Below are 15969 nucleotides of genomic sequence, written 5' to 3'. Positions count from 1 at the left end.
TAAAGGTGAGTGTGGCCAGGACATTGACTGGAGGCAAGCTGTTAGGGATAATGAGAGAGGAGGTGATAGTCTTCCTATTCTGACTCAGCTAGAGCCCTGAACACAAATCAGAATTCAATAACGGTCTCCCAGGAGCCTTGACCCAAGTGTTTGTATTGATTTCTTGGGTAACAGGAAACTTCAATCTGTTTATATGTACACATGAATGTGAGATTACTCTGGGGTCTAAGGTTATAGATAGTGGCAAATCCCAACCAAAGTACTGACTCAGCGAAATCTACGTTTGGAATTTCAGAGATAAAATAAGACACTGTGCTTCATATCCGGATCACTGGTTTAGATTGCGATTACAAAGCTGCACAAGTTGGCCTCAAGATCCTATAAACAGCCTCATTCCTGCAGCTCCGCACACTCACCCCTTCTCACCATAGGATGAATGTGCTCCTACTCCTGGTGCTCTGCACCCTGGCCATGGGCTGCGGGGCTACATCTCCACCCCAGCCAGCCGCCAGGCCCTCGTCTCTCCTCTCCCTTGACTGCAACAGCTCCTATGTGCTGGATATCGCAAATGACATCCTGCAGGACATCAACAGGGACCGCAAGGACGGTTACGTGCTGAGCCTCAACCGAGTGAGCGATGCCCGTGAACACAGACAGGAGGTAAGTGGTGGTCCCCGCCGGGGCAGGTGTTTGCACCAGCTGGGGAGGCTGGCCAGGGCAAGGGAACCCAGAGGCACCTGTTGGCTGGTGCTTTCTGAGTCAGAAACCCTGCTGAGTACATGCTGCTCTCCTCTGCTAGGGTGCTACTGCCTCTTAGTAGTATTAGAAACAAGTGCTAATGGTATCCACTCTGAAACTTGTGTCCCATCATTTATAGGAACACTTCACAAACATCAGAGCCTTTGGCTTTGCCATAAAACAGAAAGTTTCTTGGCTGGTCGTTAGAGGTTTCTGCTTCATGTGAGCTGTGCATTTCTCTTCCCCCTTGCACAGGCTGGTCTGGGATCTCTGTTCTATTTCACACTGGATGTGTTAGAGACTGGCTGCCATGTGCTCAGCAGGACATCATGGAAGAACTGTGAAGTGAGGATCTTTCATGAATCGGTGAGTACTTTCCCCAGGAGCTTGAGGGGGGAAACTAGGTGTCCTCTGTCTACAAGATGAAGATTATTCAACATGTGCCATCTTTAAATGTCCCTCTTTATAATCTCTGGGGCAGGGTGCCTATGTGGTTATTTCAATTTGATAGAAAAAATAATTTAATCAGAGGGGGTTTCTGACACTCCCACTGGGGTCATGACCCCAGAGTTGAAATGTTGCCCCCAAACTGTTTTCTGCCTCTAAAACCTTCCTGTAGGCTCTGAGCTAGGCTTAAATTGAGGGGCAAAGATCTGAGGTTTAGTGCTCTGGATGTATTTTAAGGAAAACTGTAGAAGCAATGGCAGGGGAGCTTTGGAATTCAATTTTCATTTTCTTTATTTTGTTTTCAAGAACACTTATATGAGATTTGAGGCTGGGGAGAGGGAGGGCTGTGGTATGAGTGCTCTCAGAGGTGCTTTGGAAGGATTTCGTAGTATCACAGAACCTAAAGGGAGTCAGAACTGATCCTTTTAAAGAGGACCATTGAAGAGGCTTGAAAAGAGCATCATCAGTTTTCATTTGGTTTTCAACTATCCTGAGATTATTTTCATTAATTTATATGAAACTTTATAAGTGATATAAGTGTGATGTAAGTATCTAGAAGTGTGATATAAGTATCTAGAAGTGAAGAGTTTGGCAAAGATGTCTTTTTCTAGTCATTTAACCAAACTTGTCAAACTGCACCTACCTGGTTTGGGAAAGCAAAACAGTCTATATACCCTGTTGTGAATTATGTTTGTTAGGCACTAGCTTAATAGACAAAATATATGTGCGTATCACTAGCTGCTATAACACATACACCAAAAGGATATACCAATTGCAAAATGATAGAACTTGGTTTCCCATTCATGTAAAGTTTAAAATAGAAATCCTTGATGAGGAAGGGGCTTTCCTCCAGGAGTGATTTGGAGACTGGATACTTCCATGTTGTGGCCCCCTAGACTCTGTAGCCTTCACCTCGTGGCTTCAGTGGTCACCATGCTCATCTGCATCAAGCAGTGGAAAGAGAAAGAGCATAGAGGGCAGATAGCGTGTGGCGGGGCTTTACAGGCTAGACCTAAAAGTGGTTATACATCCCTTCTGCTCACTTGGCTGTGGTTAGAGCTCATTTACACCCAGTCACATCTAAGCAGGAAGGAGGCTGGGAAGAAGTCAAGCTGTGTCTCAGGTGAAGGTTAAATTGTTTAATGATCAGCTGGCAGTTTACTCCATCCAAAAACTATGAAAATTGACCTTGAGTTTCTTGTTCCTTAAAAATGAAACGTCCAGTTTCATTTCAGGGGTATTTTTTAAAGTCTTAGTTCATTCCACTGTGTCATGAAGTGCATTTGTTGGTTCTAGGTTTATGGCCAATGCAAAGCAATATTTTACATTAATAAGGAAAAAAGAATTTTCTATTTACCTGCTTATAATTGTACTCTTCGCCCAGGTAAGAGATCACTTTCATTTTTTTCATTTTAATAACAGATGAAAAAAGAGCATTTAACTCTACTATGCTGTACTGTATAGGGTTTCTTCCATCCTCACTTCTTATTCATCCCAAAGCCAGGTTCTTTGTATACCCAGCACTTGCACTGCTCCTCGTCCCACAATTAATCTTTCTAAATAACCTGCAAAAGCTCTACATTGTGTCTTACATCAAATCCTAAATTTTCAGTCAGATGTAAATGGCACAATCTCCATGACTGGTCCCCAGGCTTCCTTTCTAGCTACCTGTGCCTTATTTCACTGACTGTACCGATTCTGCACTCCATTCAACCAGATGACTCACTGTTTTCTGAATACACGTCACATTCTCCAATCTCTGCATCTGGTTTGTGCTTCTCCCTCTGCTGAGGATACCCTCCACGGATAACCTCTGCCCTTGGAACTCCTAATTCTTTAAAGATCATTGCCAAGGCTGCTTCTTCCACCGTGTTTTCTATTCAAGAAAACAAAACAGAACAGAAACAAACAAGAAATAGTGCTTTCCTGTTCTACATCCCTATACAACTTTAGCCTAACCACTCATGGAGCACAGACCATGCGCTGCCTGGATTTGGGGTCCTCTGTCTTACATCTTATAGAACATTTTATCCCTTCTTCCTCTCTGCTACAACTCTCCCCCACTTCCTATCAAGTGGATGTGTGTATGTGTGTGCGGGTTCAGTCGTGTCAGACTCAGCGACTCCATGGACTATAACTTGCCAGGATCCTCTGTCCATGGAATTTCCCAGGCTAGAATACTGGAGTGGGTTACCATTTCCTCCTCCACCTATCAAGGGTAAGGAGTCTATAATATCATTGAATAAATGAACAAATACATACATTCATTCTGGGTCCTGAAAAGTTAGCATCCACAGCACAGGAAAATAGGATGGCTACTCATCAAACTATTAAGTGCATGTGACTCCCTTGAGGGATCTCATTCAAGTGCAGATTCTGATTCCTGTAGATCTGGGGTAGAGCCTGAGATTCTGCATTTCTAACAAGGTCTAGGTGACAACAATACTATTGGTTCCTTTGAAGGACAAGGCAACAGAGCTAAATCTTCCTGGTTGTGAAGATGAGACTCACCTAAAATAAATTCGAGGACAACTAATAAAACAGATCAAGTCTGAAATGGAAGTCCTAGGTACCAGAGGTATGGGAGGTCAGGCAATGCCTCGTGCCTGGGAGTGACAAGCTATGGATGTCACTCCCCCACAATATGCCCAAATACATCCAAATAAAACCACAGTTGATCAAAGCAATGTGTTTGCTTTGTTAGAACAACTGCTAGACAAGCTTCCTAGTGTGACTTTTACACTAGTTATGCCACCCACAGCCCCTCCCAGTCAGACATTCTAGCTGTATCATTAGTGTGATTAACCTATTCAGTCATACAGTGATTGGATCAACTTCTGTTTTCCAGCTCACATACATTGTTTAACCAAAGAGGGTGTGTTTCCGCCTTCCATATGTCATTCACTCACTCATTCATCCAGCAGGCACTTACTAAGCACCATCCATGTGTCAGACATTATTTTTGGTGCTGGTGACTAAAAGGTAAATAGAACATGACAGTAATGAAATCCCAACTCATTCTCTTTACAGAGGCAGTGATGCTGGAAGATAGTGAGCTAATTGGGAAAATGTTTTTATACCAATATAAGTTGACCCTTGAACAACATGTGTTTGAACTATCAGGGTCCACTCATACATGGATTTTTTTTTTTCATCAAATACATGCTATAATGCTACACTATACTTGGTTGGTTGAATCTGTGGGTACAGAACCATGGATACAGAGGGCTCAAAACAAAGTTGAACTGGGATTTTTGACTATGTGGAGGGTCAGCACCCCAACCTTCATGTTGTTCAAGGGTCAACTGTACTATATTATGTGTTTTTAAACCAAATTTCTAGGGTAAAAAGATTTGTGTAAGGTGAAAAAAAATATTGCTTTGTTTCTTTTTAAATCATGAAAGTAATACACGCTCCTTGTAGAACACTCTGCAGAAAGCTAAATTTCTAAATAATGCTTTCCCGCTCCGTCCTTGACAGTGCGCGGTGTTATCTTCTCTCCTTTTGATCTCCACCTCTGTTGTGATCACGTGATTTACAGAATTATGCATCATTAAGGAGTTTAATTTTAAACTTGCTCTCTTTGGCATTTACAGTTTCTCAAAGCGCGATTATCATGACATGCCCTGACTGCCCCAGCACCAGCCCCTATGATTTGTCAAACCCCAGGTTCATGGAAACTGCTACTGAGTCTCTTGCAAAATACAACAGTGAGAGCCCCTCAAAGCAGTATTCTCTCGTCAAAATCACCAAGACTTCTAGTCAGGTGAGTCTGAAATGTCAGCTACAACAACATGTCTCATAATTCTTGCCATGGTTATCAAGGCACTCCCTTCGATTAGAACCTAAGAGCCTTTTCCTCATTTCCTACCTTGGTAACCTTGATGCACATTCAATTGTGTCTAGTTTCTGAGTTTGTCTGTGGGATTTCCACTAGAATTGTGTGATTTGATTTCATTTCATTGCCCTGAAGGCAAGAAGGGAAATGGACTCATGGTCTCCTTGGGTTATTCTACTTAGGTTCACTGTTTATTACCACAGTCCCACATCTGGTTGACCACAGACCACTTAACAAGTAAACTTCTATTCTGTGTTTTAAATACAGGAGTGTATGTTGAGTTTTATGGGTTAGAGGAAATGCTCATTTGTATATGGATTGTGTTGGTATCTATCATATGGAGAAAAGTTAATTTAAAAACAAATTTACATGGGGAAAAATAAGCTCACCCAAGGGAAGGTTTTTGAGCCCATTTAAATCCTTAAGAAGGGAAGAAAGGTATGGAAAAAGTTACGTTTTCTAAATAACAAAATCATAATACAAGGTTTGGTCATGGTGGGGATCACAGGGACAAAAAGCGGCCTTTGTTGACAGTGACTCTGGGGATGTGTGGTTTCTGTAAATCTAATGTTGTCAAAGCTGAGTCATGGCACCACTTGGGAAGGTTTGATTTTTATTTCTCACCTCTTGTTTCATACTAGTGGGTGTTTGGCCCTGCCTACTTTGTGGAATATTTGATCAAAGAATCACCATGTGTCAAGTCGGAGGGTAGCAGCTGTGCACTGGAGTCCCCTGGCTCTGTGGTGAGCATTGCCGAGTGTTTTCATAACTCAAGATTTGTGCTCACAGATCATCTGTGTGTATTCATAATGTGTAAAATGACATGTGAAGTGTTGTAATGCACAAGACACTTTCATTCACCTTAAGGAGCAACTGACTAGTTAAAGATGGCCCAGATGCAATAACATTTGATCATAAATGCAGTTTTCATCAGCAATGTGGTGCCTTGGCAAAAAATGATCACAGAAGGCTATAAAATATAGACAAATCCCTCAGTGGTTGGTAGTGGCCCTGCTTTTATCTGAACAAAACCAGTTACATTTGGAATACGTCATGATGTTCCATTTCTTGGACCACTCTTTACTAAGAAGGACGAAATCAAACAGGACTTATTTCAAAGAAAGCAGCCAAGATGGCAAATGTGCCACCTTGAAACCATCTAAGGCACACCTGGTAGGAATGTCAATTGGCACAGTGGATTATAGCACAATTAGGCAAAATGCAAGCTGTTTCCCCCCATTATTCACTTAGCTATAATAAAAGTTTTATTAAGATATAATTCACATACCATAAAATTCACCCTTTTAAGGTGTACAATTCAGTGCTTTTTAGTCTATTCAAAGAGTTGAACCATCATCACTACTATCTAATTTTAGAATATTTTCATCAACCTTCAAAGAAATTCCACATCCATTAACAGTCATTCCCCTTACATCACTCAGAGGATCTCAGTTCTCCAACCAACAGTTGACCCAGGCTCATGGCAGTGAAAGCACTGAGTCCTAACTGCTGGACTTCCAGGGAATTCCCTGTATGTAAGTTATTATGTATACATATGTTTTCGTTTCTTTTGGGTATACACCTCGGAGTGGGATTGCTGGGTCATGAGAATTCTAGGCTTCCCTGGAGGCTCAGATGGTAAAGAATCTGTCTGCAAATCAGGAGACCCCTGTTTGGTCCCTGGGTCTGGAAGATCCCCTGGAGAAGGGAATGGCTACCCACTCCAGTATTCTTGCCTGGAGAACTCCTTGGACAGAGGAGCCTGGTGGGCTACAGTCCACAGGGTTGCAAAGGGTCAGATGTGACTAAGCAACTAAGCACACACGCGTGAGAATTCTATGTTTAACCTTTTGACTAACAGCAAACTTTTCCAAAGTGACTACACCAGTTTAACGATCTCATCAGCAATGTGTGAGGGTTTCAATTTCTCCATGTTTTTGTCAATGCCTATTATTACCTGGGCTTCCCAGGTGGTGCTAGTGGTAAAGAACCCACCTGCCAATGCAGGAGACGTAAGAGAAGTGGGTTTGATCCTTGGGTCAGGAAGATCCCCTGGAGGAGGGCACGGCAACCCACTCCAGTATTCTTGCCTGGAGAATCCCATGGACAGAGGAGCCTGGCAGGCTACAGTCCATAGGGTTGCAAAGAGTCAGACATGACTAAAATGACTTAGCACGCATGCATGCATTACTATTATCTGTCTTTCTTATTATAGATATCTTACTGAGTATGAAGTAGTCTCTCATTTTGGTTATATTTGAATTTTCCTAATGGCTAATGATATTGAGTATCTTTTAATATGCTTTTGGGCCATTTGTATGTATACTTTGGAGACACATCTATTCAAATCCTCTGTCATTTAAATATTGGATTATTTGTCTTTTTATTGTTGAATTGTAAGAATTCTTTATATATTCTGAATATGATTCCTTTATCAGATATATGACTTTCAAATATTTTCTCCCATTATCTGATTTTTCTATTCATTTCTATTCTTGATGATTTCTTTGAAGTACAAAAGTTTTTAACTTTAATGAAATCCTGTTTTTTTTTTCTTTTGTTGAATGTGCTTTCTGTATCATATCTAAGAATCCATTGTCTAATCTAAGATCACTAAGATTTACTCCTATGTAATCCTCTAAGAGTTTTATAGTTTTAGCTTTAGGTCTCCGACCCATTTTTGAGGTAATTTTTGTATACGGTATGAGTTAGGAGGTTCAACTTCATTCTTCTGCTTGTGAATATCCAGTTGTCCCAGCACTGTTTATTGAAAAGACTATTACTATTGTTTCCCCCATTTAATTGTATTGACATGCATTCTAAAGACCTATTGACTATTAATGTAAGGGCTTACTTTTGTACCCTCTATTTTATTCCATTGATCTGCACATCTATTCTTATACCAGTACCACACTATCTCCAGTAGTGTAGTTTTGTAGTAAATTTTGAATTGGGAAGTGTAAGCCCTCCTATTTTGTTTTCTTATTCAATATTGCTTTGAGTATTCTGAATCCCTTGCATTTTCATAATATGTCAACTTCAGAATCAGCTTGTCAGTTTCTATCTTTAAAAAGCAGAAAATTTGATAGGGATTTCATTGAATCTCTAGACCAAATGTAGAAAGGACTATCCTCTTAAAAATACTAATTTTTCCAGTCCATAAATATGGGAAGTCTTTCCATCTGTTTAGGACTTATATAATTTCTTTAAACAATATTTTGTAGTCTTCAGTGTACAAAACTTTCACTTTTTTGTATAGCTAAGTATTTTATTCTCTTTGATGATGATATAATGTATTTGACTTTTCCATTTTATTTTTTGGATTATTCATTGCAAATATATAGAAATATAGTTGGTTTTTATATTTTCACTTTGTATCCTGTAACCTTGCTGAACTCGTTTATTATTTCTAACAGTTTTTTAGTAGAGTCCTTAGGATTTTCTGTATACAAGATCATGTCTTCTACAAAGAGATATAGTTTTACTTCTTCCATTCCAATCTGAATGACTTTTAATTCTTACCTAACTTTCCTGACTAGAACTTCCAGTACAATGTTAAATAGAGGTGGGAAGAGCAAACAACCTTATCTTATTCCTGATTTTAGGAAGAAAGCATCCAGCATTTCATTATTGAATATGATGGTAACTGTAGGCTTTTTATAGCTGCTTTTTATCAAGTTGAGAAAGTTCCCTTCTAGTCCTAGTTTTGTTGAATGTTTTTATTGAAAAACAGTGCTGCTGCTGCTGCTGCTAAGTTGCTTCAGTCTTGTGCAACTCTGTGCGACCCCATAGACGGCAGCCCACCAGACTCCCCTGTCCCTGGGATTCTCCAGGCAAAAACACTGGAGTGGGTTGCCATTTCCTTCTCCAATGCATGAAAGTGAAAAGTGAAGTCTCTCAGTCGTGTCCGACTCCTAGCGACCCCATGGACTGCAGCCTACCAGACTCCTCCGTCCATGGGATTTTCCAGGCAAGAGGACTAGAGTGGGGTACCGTTGCCTTCTCCGTGAAAAACAGTGCTAGAGTTTGCCAAATATTTTTTCTGTGTTAGTGAGATAATCGTTTGTTTTTTTTTTCTCCTTTAATCTATTAGTATTGTATATACCAATGATTTTTGTACATTAAAACAACCTTGTGCTTTGGGAATAAGTCACAGTTGATCATGATGTTTAATCCCTCTATATGTTTCTGAATGCAGTTTGCCAGTTTTTTAAGATTTTAAATTTATATTTATAAGAGACATTGGCCTGTAGTTATTCCGTGTTGTCTCTGCCTGATCTTCATATAAGTGTAACATTGGCTTCATAAAATGAGTTGGGAAATTTTCCCTCTTCTATTTTATTTTGGAAGAATTTGTGAAAGATTGGTGTTTATTCTTCTTTAAATATTTGGTAGAATTCACCAGTGAAGCCATCTGGGCCTGGGCTTTTCTTTGTGGGAAGTTTATTTGATTAATAATTCAATTTCTCTACTTGCTATAAATCTATTCAGATTTTATATTTCTTCTTGAGCAAGTTTTGGTAGTTCATATCTTCCTAGGAATTTATCCATTTCATCTAACTTATCTAATTAGACAGCGTACAATTGTTTACAGTACTTCATTTTTATTTCTGAAATATTAGAGGTGTTGTACCCTATTTAATTTCAATTTCAGTAGTTTGAGTCTTTTTTTTTTTTTTGTCTATCTAAAACTTTGTTAATTTTATTAATTTTTCCCCCCGAAAAATCAATTTTCAGTCTCATTTATTTTTTTCTTTTACTTTTTTAGATTCCAGTTTATATATTTCCTCTCTATCTTTATTATAACCTTCTTTTTGTTTGCTTTGGGCTTAGTTTACTCTTCTTTTTTCTGGCTTTTTAAAGTAGAAGCTTAGGTTATTGATTTACAATCTTTATTCTCTTTTAACATAAGCATTTGCATCTACAAATTTCCTTCTAAGCAATGATTGAATCGATTCTCACAAGTTATTCACGTTATTTTTGTTCCCATCCATCTCAAAATATTTTCTAATTTTCCTTGTGATTCTTTTTTAACCAAATGGTTACTTAGGAGAGTTATTTAATTTCCTCATATTTGTGAAAATTTCACTTTCCTTCTGTTACTCATGTCTAATTTCATCCTATTGTGGTTGGAGAATCTACTCTGTATGATCTCAATTCTTTTAAATCTACTGAAACTTGTTTTACCGTTTAACCTAAGGCATATCCTAGAGAAATTTCCATGTACACTTGAGAAGAATGTGTTCTGCTATTGTTAGGTGAAACATTCTATAGTTGGCTGTTAGGTTTAGTTTGTTTATAGTGTTGTTCAAGACTTCTGTTTCTTTGTTGATGTTCTGCATACTTGTTTTATTCATTACTGAAAGTGAGGTTTCCAACTATTATTGTTGGATTACCTATGGCTTCCTTGAATTCTGTCAGGTTTTGCTTATGTACTTTGGGGATCTGTTGTGAAGGGCACATATATTTATAGTTGTGTATTTCTAATAAATTGAGCCTTTTATCACTATAAAATGTTTTTCCTTGTCTCTAGTAACAATTTTTGTCTTAAAGTCAATTTTGTCTGATACTTGTACAGTTATTCCCAACTCTTTTCGATTACTCCTTGCATTGTAAAACTTTGTCCATCTTTTAACTTTCAACCTGTTTGTGTCTTTGAATCTGAACTATGTCTCAGAGAGGTCTCTATAAAAGGCTTTTGAGATGTGGTCTGGAGAAGGCAATGGCACCCCACTCCAGTACTCTTGCCTGGAAAATCCCATGGACAGAGGAGCCTGGTGGGCTGCGGTCCATGGGGTCGCTAAGAGTCGGACATGACTGAGCGACTTCACTTTCACTTTCACTTTTCACTTTCATGCATTGGAGAAGGAAATGGCAACCCACTCCAGTGTTCTTGCCTGGAGAGTCCCGGGGACGGTGGAGCCAGGTGGGCTGCCGTCTATGGGGTCGCACAGAGTCGGACACGACTGAAGTGACTTAGCAGTAGCTGGTGGTCCAGTGGCTGAGACCCTGTGCTCTTGATGCAGAGGGTTACGGTTTGACTCCTGGTCAGGGAACCAGATCTCACATGCTGCAACCAAGACCCTATGAAGCCAAATAAATAAAAAAAAATTTTTTAAGACTTTTATAACCAGTCAATTGAATATTAAGGAATAATTGGGAAAACATCTTCAGCATCTTCTGTGGAATCTCCCTGTCTCACTTTTCGATACCATCTTGGGCAGATCACATAGTTTTCTAGTTTCTAGTTCTTATTACTAGTTTCAGTAATAAGAATGATTTCACTTAGATTATTAAGATTCACTTTCAGGTATTAAAAATTTCCTTTTAGTCAATTCTAAATCAAAACTTCTATCTCATATCCAATTCAAAGCATTTTCCTCTCTGAGGCTCAAGCCTGACCTAGAGCTTAGGACCTGCTGTGAAGAAGGAGTCAAGGCCTGTCCTTTTGTTCTTTTTACCCCTCCTGCAATCTTTTATTTAACTGTGGCTCTTCTGAGTTTCAAGAAGAATTAAGAGAGGATTAGAGAAAAGAGTCTAAAGTCTTTTCACATTCAGTTCAGTTTAGTTCAGTCGGTCAGTTTTGTCCGACTCTTTGTGACCCCATGAACCACAGCGTGCCAGGCCTCCCTGTCCATTACCAACTCCCGGAGTTCACCCAAACTCATGTCCATCGATTTGGTGATGCCATCCAACCATCTCATCCTCTGTCCTCCCCTTCTCCTCCTGCCCTCAATCTTTCCCAGTATCAGGGTCTTTCCAAATGAATCAGCTCTTCACATCAGGTGGCCAAAGTATTGGAGTTTCAGCCTCAGCATCAGTCCTTCCAATGAACACCCAGGACTGATCTCCTTTAGGATGGACTGGTTGGATTTCCTTGCAGTCCAAGGGACTCTCAAGAGTCTTCTCCAACACCACAGTTCAAAAGCATCAATTCTTCGGTGCTCAGCTTTCTTTATAGTCCAACTCTCACATCCATACATGACTAGTGGAAAAACCATAACCTTGACTAGACGGACCTTTGTTGGCAAAGTAATATCTCTGCTTTATAATATGCTGTCTAGGTTGGTCCTAACTTTCCTTCCAAGGAGTAAGTGTCTTTTAATTTCATGGCTGCAATCACCATCTGCAGTGATTTTGGAGCCCCCAAAATTAAAGTCTGACACTGTTTCCACTGTTTCCCATCTATTTCCCATGAAGTGATGGGACCAGATGCCTTGATCTTAGTTTTCTGAATGTTGAGCTTTAAGCCAACTTTTTCAGTCTTCTCTTTCACCTTCATCAAGAGGCTCTTTAGTTCTTCTTCACTTTCTGCCATAAGGGTGATGTCATCTGCATATCTGAGGTTATTGGTATTCCTCCTGGCAATCTTGATTCCAGCTTGTGCTTCTTCCAGTCCCGCGTTTCTCATGATGTACTCTGCATAGAAATTAAATAAACAGGGTGACAATATACAGCCTTGAGGTACTCCTTTTCCTATTTGGAACCAGTCTGTTGTTCCATGTTCAGTTCTAACTGTTGCTTCCTCACCTACATACAGGTTTCTCAAGAGGCAGGTCAGGTGGTCTGGTATTCCCATCTCTTTCAGAATTTTCCACAGTTTATTGTGATCGACACAGTCAAAGGCTTTGGCATAGTCAATAAAGCAGAAATAGATGTTTTTTCTGGAACTCTCTTGCTTTTTCCATGATCCAGCGGATGTTGGCAATTTGATCCCTGGTTCACATTACTGGACCTGTAGTTGTAGTTTTCTCTTGCTGTACAATGGCCCTCTGTTTACACTTGAAAAAGTACATGCTCTATGACTCTAAAATTTATCTTCCAAGAATTTGCCATAAGGATATGTGAAAATGTTTAAACATAAAAATTTAGATTTAATCCACTGTCTTACAAAAGAGAACTTGTTAAATAACACAGAGGAATATTAGGTAGCCATTATAAAGAAAATTGCGGAAAACTATGCAGTGTCATAAAAAGGATTTTCATTATGTATATTGTTAAATGACAAAAGAGAGTTGTAAAATATTATGTACAGTATAATTCTATTTTTATAGAAGAAAAAATGTGTATTCATTGGGAAAAATGTCAGAAGAAAAGAAATCAAATCATGGTAGGAAACAGGTATCTTTCATGTAATTACAGGTCTTTTAATTTTCTTCTTGTTTATCCTATTCTAAATAACTATTACATTTATAATAAGAAAATAAACATTTTATTTTTAAATAAAGTTTAAGGAGCTGAGAGTAGTCTTGTCTGAGAAGCAAAATCTCAGGGGAAACCTACATAAAGGGCTGCTGCATGAGAGATGAAAGCAAGTTTTCTAGCTGATGCAAGGATAGAAGTGTGGCCAAGAGATAGATCCGGATTTCTGTGTGTGTCCTATAGACATAGGTTTCTGCTCAATACAAAGAATTTTCTAATAGAGTTTGTTCCTCAAGAAATCCTGAGTTTATCTCATTGGAGGCAATTTAGCCTAGTTTGGGTGATTAATTGGTAGGGATGATCTAAAGAATTGGCTCGTGCTCAGTCCTCAGTTGTGTTTGACTCTTTGTGATCCATGGATTGTAGCCTGCCAGGCTCCTCTGTCCATAGATTATCCCAACAAGAGTATTAAAGTGGGCTGCCATTTCTTCCTCCAAAAGTATTGGCTCAGAGCCTTGTGGCTCAGTCTGTAAAGAATCTGCCTGCAATGAAGGAGACAGGGATTCTATCCCTGGTCTGGGAAGATCCCGTGGAGAAAGAAATGGCAACCGACTTCAGTATTCTTGCTTGGAAAATCCCATGGACCAAGAAGCCTGACAGGCTACAATCCATGGGGTCACAAGAGTCAGACATAACTTAGTGACTACACCAGGACCACCACCATCACCTATTACATGGTAGGAGCATAAAAGTGTTGATTGGCTGTGTGTCTAAGCAAAAATGAAGTTGATTCCACTTATGATCATGTGTGCACATATAACACTGTATTTTCTTTTTCTTTAGCCTGTTGGTATTTGCCATGGTTCTCTGGGTGAACCACAAGGAAACCAGGGCAAGATTATCTCCGTAACTTGCTCCTTCTTTAATTCACAGGTATTTTTTAGTCGAGTTGTTTGTCTTTCTGTGAATAAAAGAGCAGATGATATATATTTAATTGCCTCTACCCTACATTCTCCTTTTATTTTCCTAAAATCCATGATCACCACTTTATTCAGGATACTCTAAGGCCACATCCACAAGGTAGCTGATTGAAGATCTGCTACACTTTCTTTTAGTTACAGCATGTTCCCTACAGCATAAGTAAGACCCATTTAGCTTGAATGGCTCAGCCCTCTGTGACATTAAATTCAGTGTCCCAAAGAGTCTTATCCTGAACCATAGGTAGAAGTTGTTTCCAGGGAGACACTGAATCCCTTTTTGCAAGTATTTGTTAAGCACTTACCATGAGGCAGCCTGGTATAGATGAGAGGTGGCTAAGACAGGCCACCTGGGTTCCAATCCTGTTCTGCCTCCTACAAGCTGTGTGGACATGGACAAGTTCCTACCTCGCTGAGTCCTGGATGCCTCCCCTGTAGAATGGGCTTGCAACACCTATCTTCTTCAGATCCCCATGAGACATAGGTCAGAGGATCCGATTGAAGGGGACTGCTCTGGGCCTGGCACAGAATAAGCAATCAGTAAAGGTGGCTTCTGCCACCACTACTAGGAGTGGGGAGGCAGCTTATTAGGGACTTTGAACAAGCCATCTTACCTCTCTGGGTCATTGTTCAGCTCCAAAATTTGTGAAGCTTACAGTCCAGTTTCCAAAGGTTTTGGTTTCCCCTAGCCCTTATCTGTTCTGGTTTTTTGGGCCACATGGCTTATGGAATCTTAGTTCCCCAATCAGAAGTTGAACCCTGACCAATGGCAAGTGAAAGCCCAGAGTATTAACCACTAGATGTCAGGGAATTCCCTTTAATCAGAGGCCCACTTAGCTAATCTTCTTTTGAGAATTCCATCAGAAAGGTACCAGCCAGAATAATCTAGTACCAAGCATATCAGGGACTTTCTTGGAGGACTTTCCCTTATTTGAAAGCATTCTCTTTTCAGGCTCCCACGCCTAGAGGTGAAAACGCTACTGTAAACCAGAGACCTGCAAACCCCTCCAAGACAGAAGAGCTCCAACAGCAAAACACAGCTCCCACCAACTCACCCACCAAAGCTGTGCCCAAAGGGTCTGTCCAGTACCTTCCTGACTGGGATAAGAAGCGTGAAGGTTCCCAGGAAAAGGACCCTGTTGAGACCTTCCCTGTGCAGCTCGATCTAACCACCAATCCCCAAGGAGAACCCCTGGATGTCTCCTTCCTCTTCCAGGAGCCCATGGAGGAGAAGGTGGTTGTCGTGCCCTTCCCCTCAAAAGAACAGCGCTCTGCTGAGTGTCCAGGACCAGCTCAGAAGGGCTACCCTTTTATTCTTCCATCATGAGAACCATATAGAGGATTCCTGGGGACGTACTGTCCTGCAGGAGATGTGAGGTGGTGGGGAAAAGGGGACAGAGAAATAGTTCAAACAGGCTAATAAAGTAAGTTTTTTGGACCTCTCTTGGTCTCATGTTGCCCAGAAATTGAAATAAAGCTCAACTGTTGACTTTGCACACTGGGCTACCCGCTTCCTAAACCATCCAAGGCCTCAAGGCATGCATAGATGCTTCTCTGTTTGTTATGACTTCTTACTTTTAGCCAAGTGTCTCTGATGTAGGGCCTTAGGAATATCCTCATAATTCTGATGTTGGCCTAAAACAAATAGACTGAAGATAGTTCTCCAGCAAAGATGGATTTATTTACAGGACAGTAGAGAATTGTGATTTGGGATCTGCAACTGTCCAGAGCCACACCAAGTCCCCAAACAGCAAGAGAAGGAGAAAGCCTTCATAGAGAGGAAAATGAAGTTGGGAGGGCCACAAAAACAAAAAGTTTTCCATAGTT

At 40.2% G+C, this 15969-nt stretch overlaps 1 protein-coding gene across 1 annotated transcript; it reads left to right on the top strand.

Moving 5' to 3' along the window:
- The first annotated feature begins 432 nt into the window (after positions 1-432).
- On the top strand, positions 433-15469 carry FETUB (fetuin B). The gene is made up of 7 exons (XM_005910761.3): positions 433-660; positions 994-1104; positions 2482-2569; positions 4782-4951; positions 5665-5766; positions 14009-14098; positions 15095-15469. Exons 1-7 carry the CDS (start codon positions 433-435, stop codon positions 15467-15469), a joined length of 1164 nt encoding a protein of 387 aa, XP_005910823.1.
- Positions 15470-15969: the final 500 nt, after the last annotated feature.

This window comes from Bos mutus, chromosome 1 (genome assembly GCF_027580195.1).
Source record: "Bos mutus isolate GX-2022 chromosome 1, NWIPB_WYAK_1.1, whole genome shotgun sequence".
Classification (NCBI taxonomy): Eukaryota; Metazoa; Chordata; class Mammalia; order Artiodactyla; family Bovidae; genus Bos; species Bos mutus.
Note: the sequence above shows the minus strand (reverse complement) of the source record. Positions and strands in the feature narration are given on the sequence as shown.

What these genes read in the sequence shown, in the direction of transcription:
- FETUB (XM_005910761.3), top strand. Translation starts at nt 433, where the DNA reads ATGAATGTGCTCCTACTCCTGGTGCTCTGCACCCTGGCCATGGGCTGC. An exon ending in TGAGGATCTTTCATGAATCG is followed by an intron (nt 1,105 to 2,481) that starts GTGAGTACTTTC and finishes TGTTGGTTCTAG; the next exon opens with GTTTATGGCCAATGCAAAGC. An exon ending in TAATTGTACTCTTCGCCCAG is followed by an intron (nt 2,570 to 4,781) that starts GTAAGAGATCAC and finishes TGGCATTTACAG; the next exon opens with TTTCTCAAAGCGCGATTATC.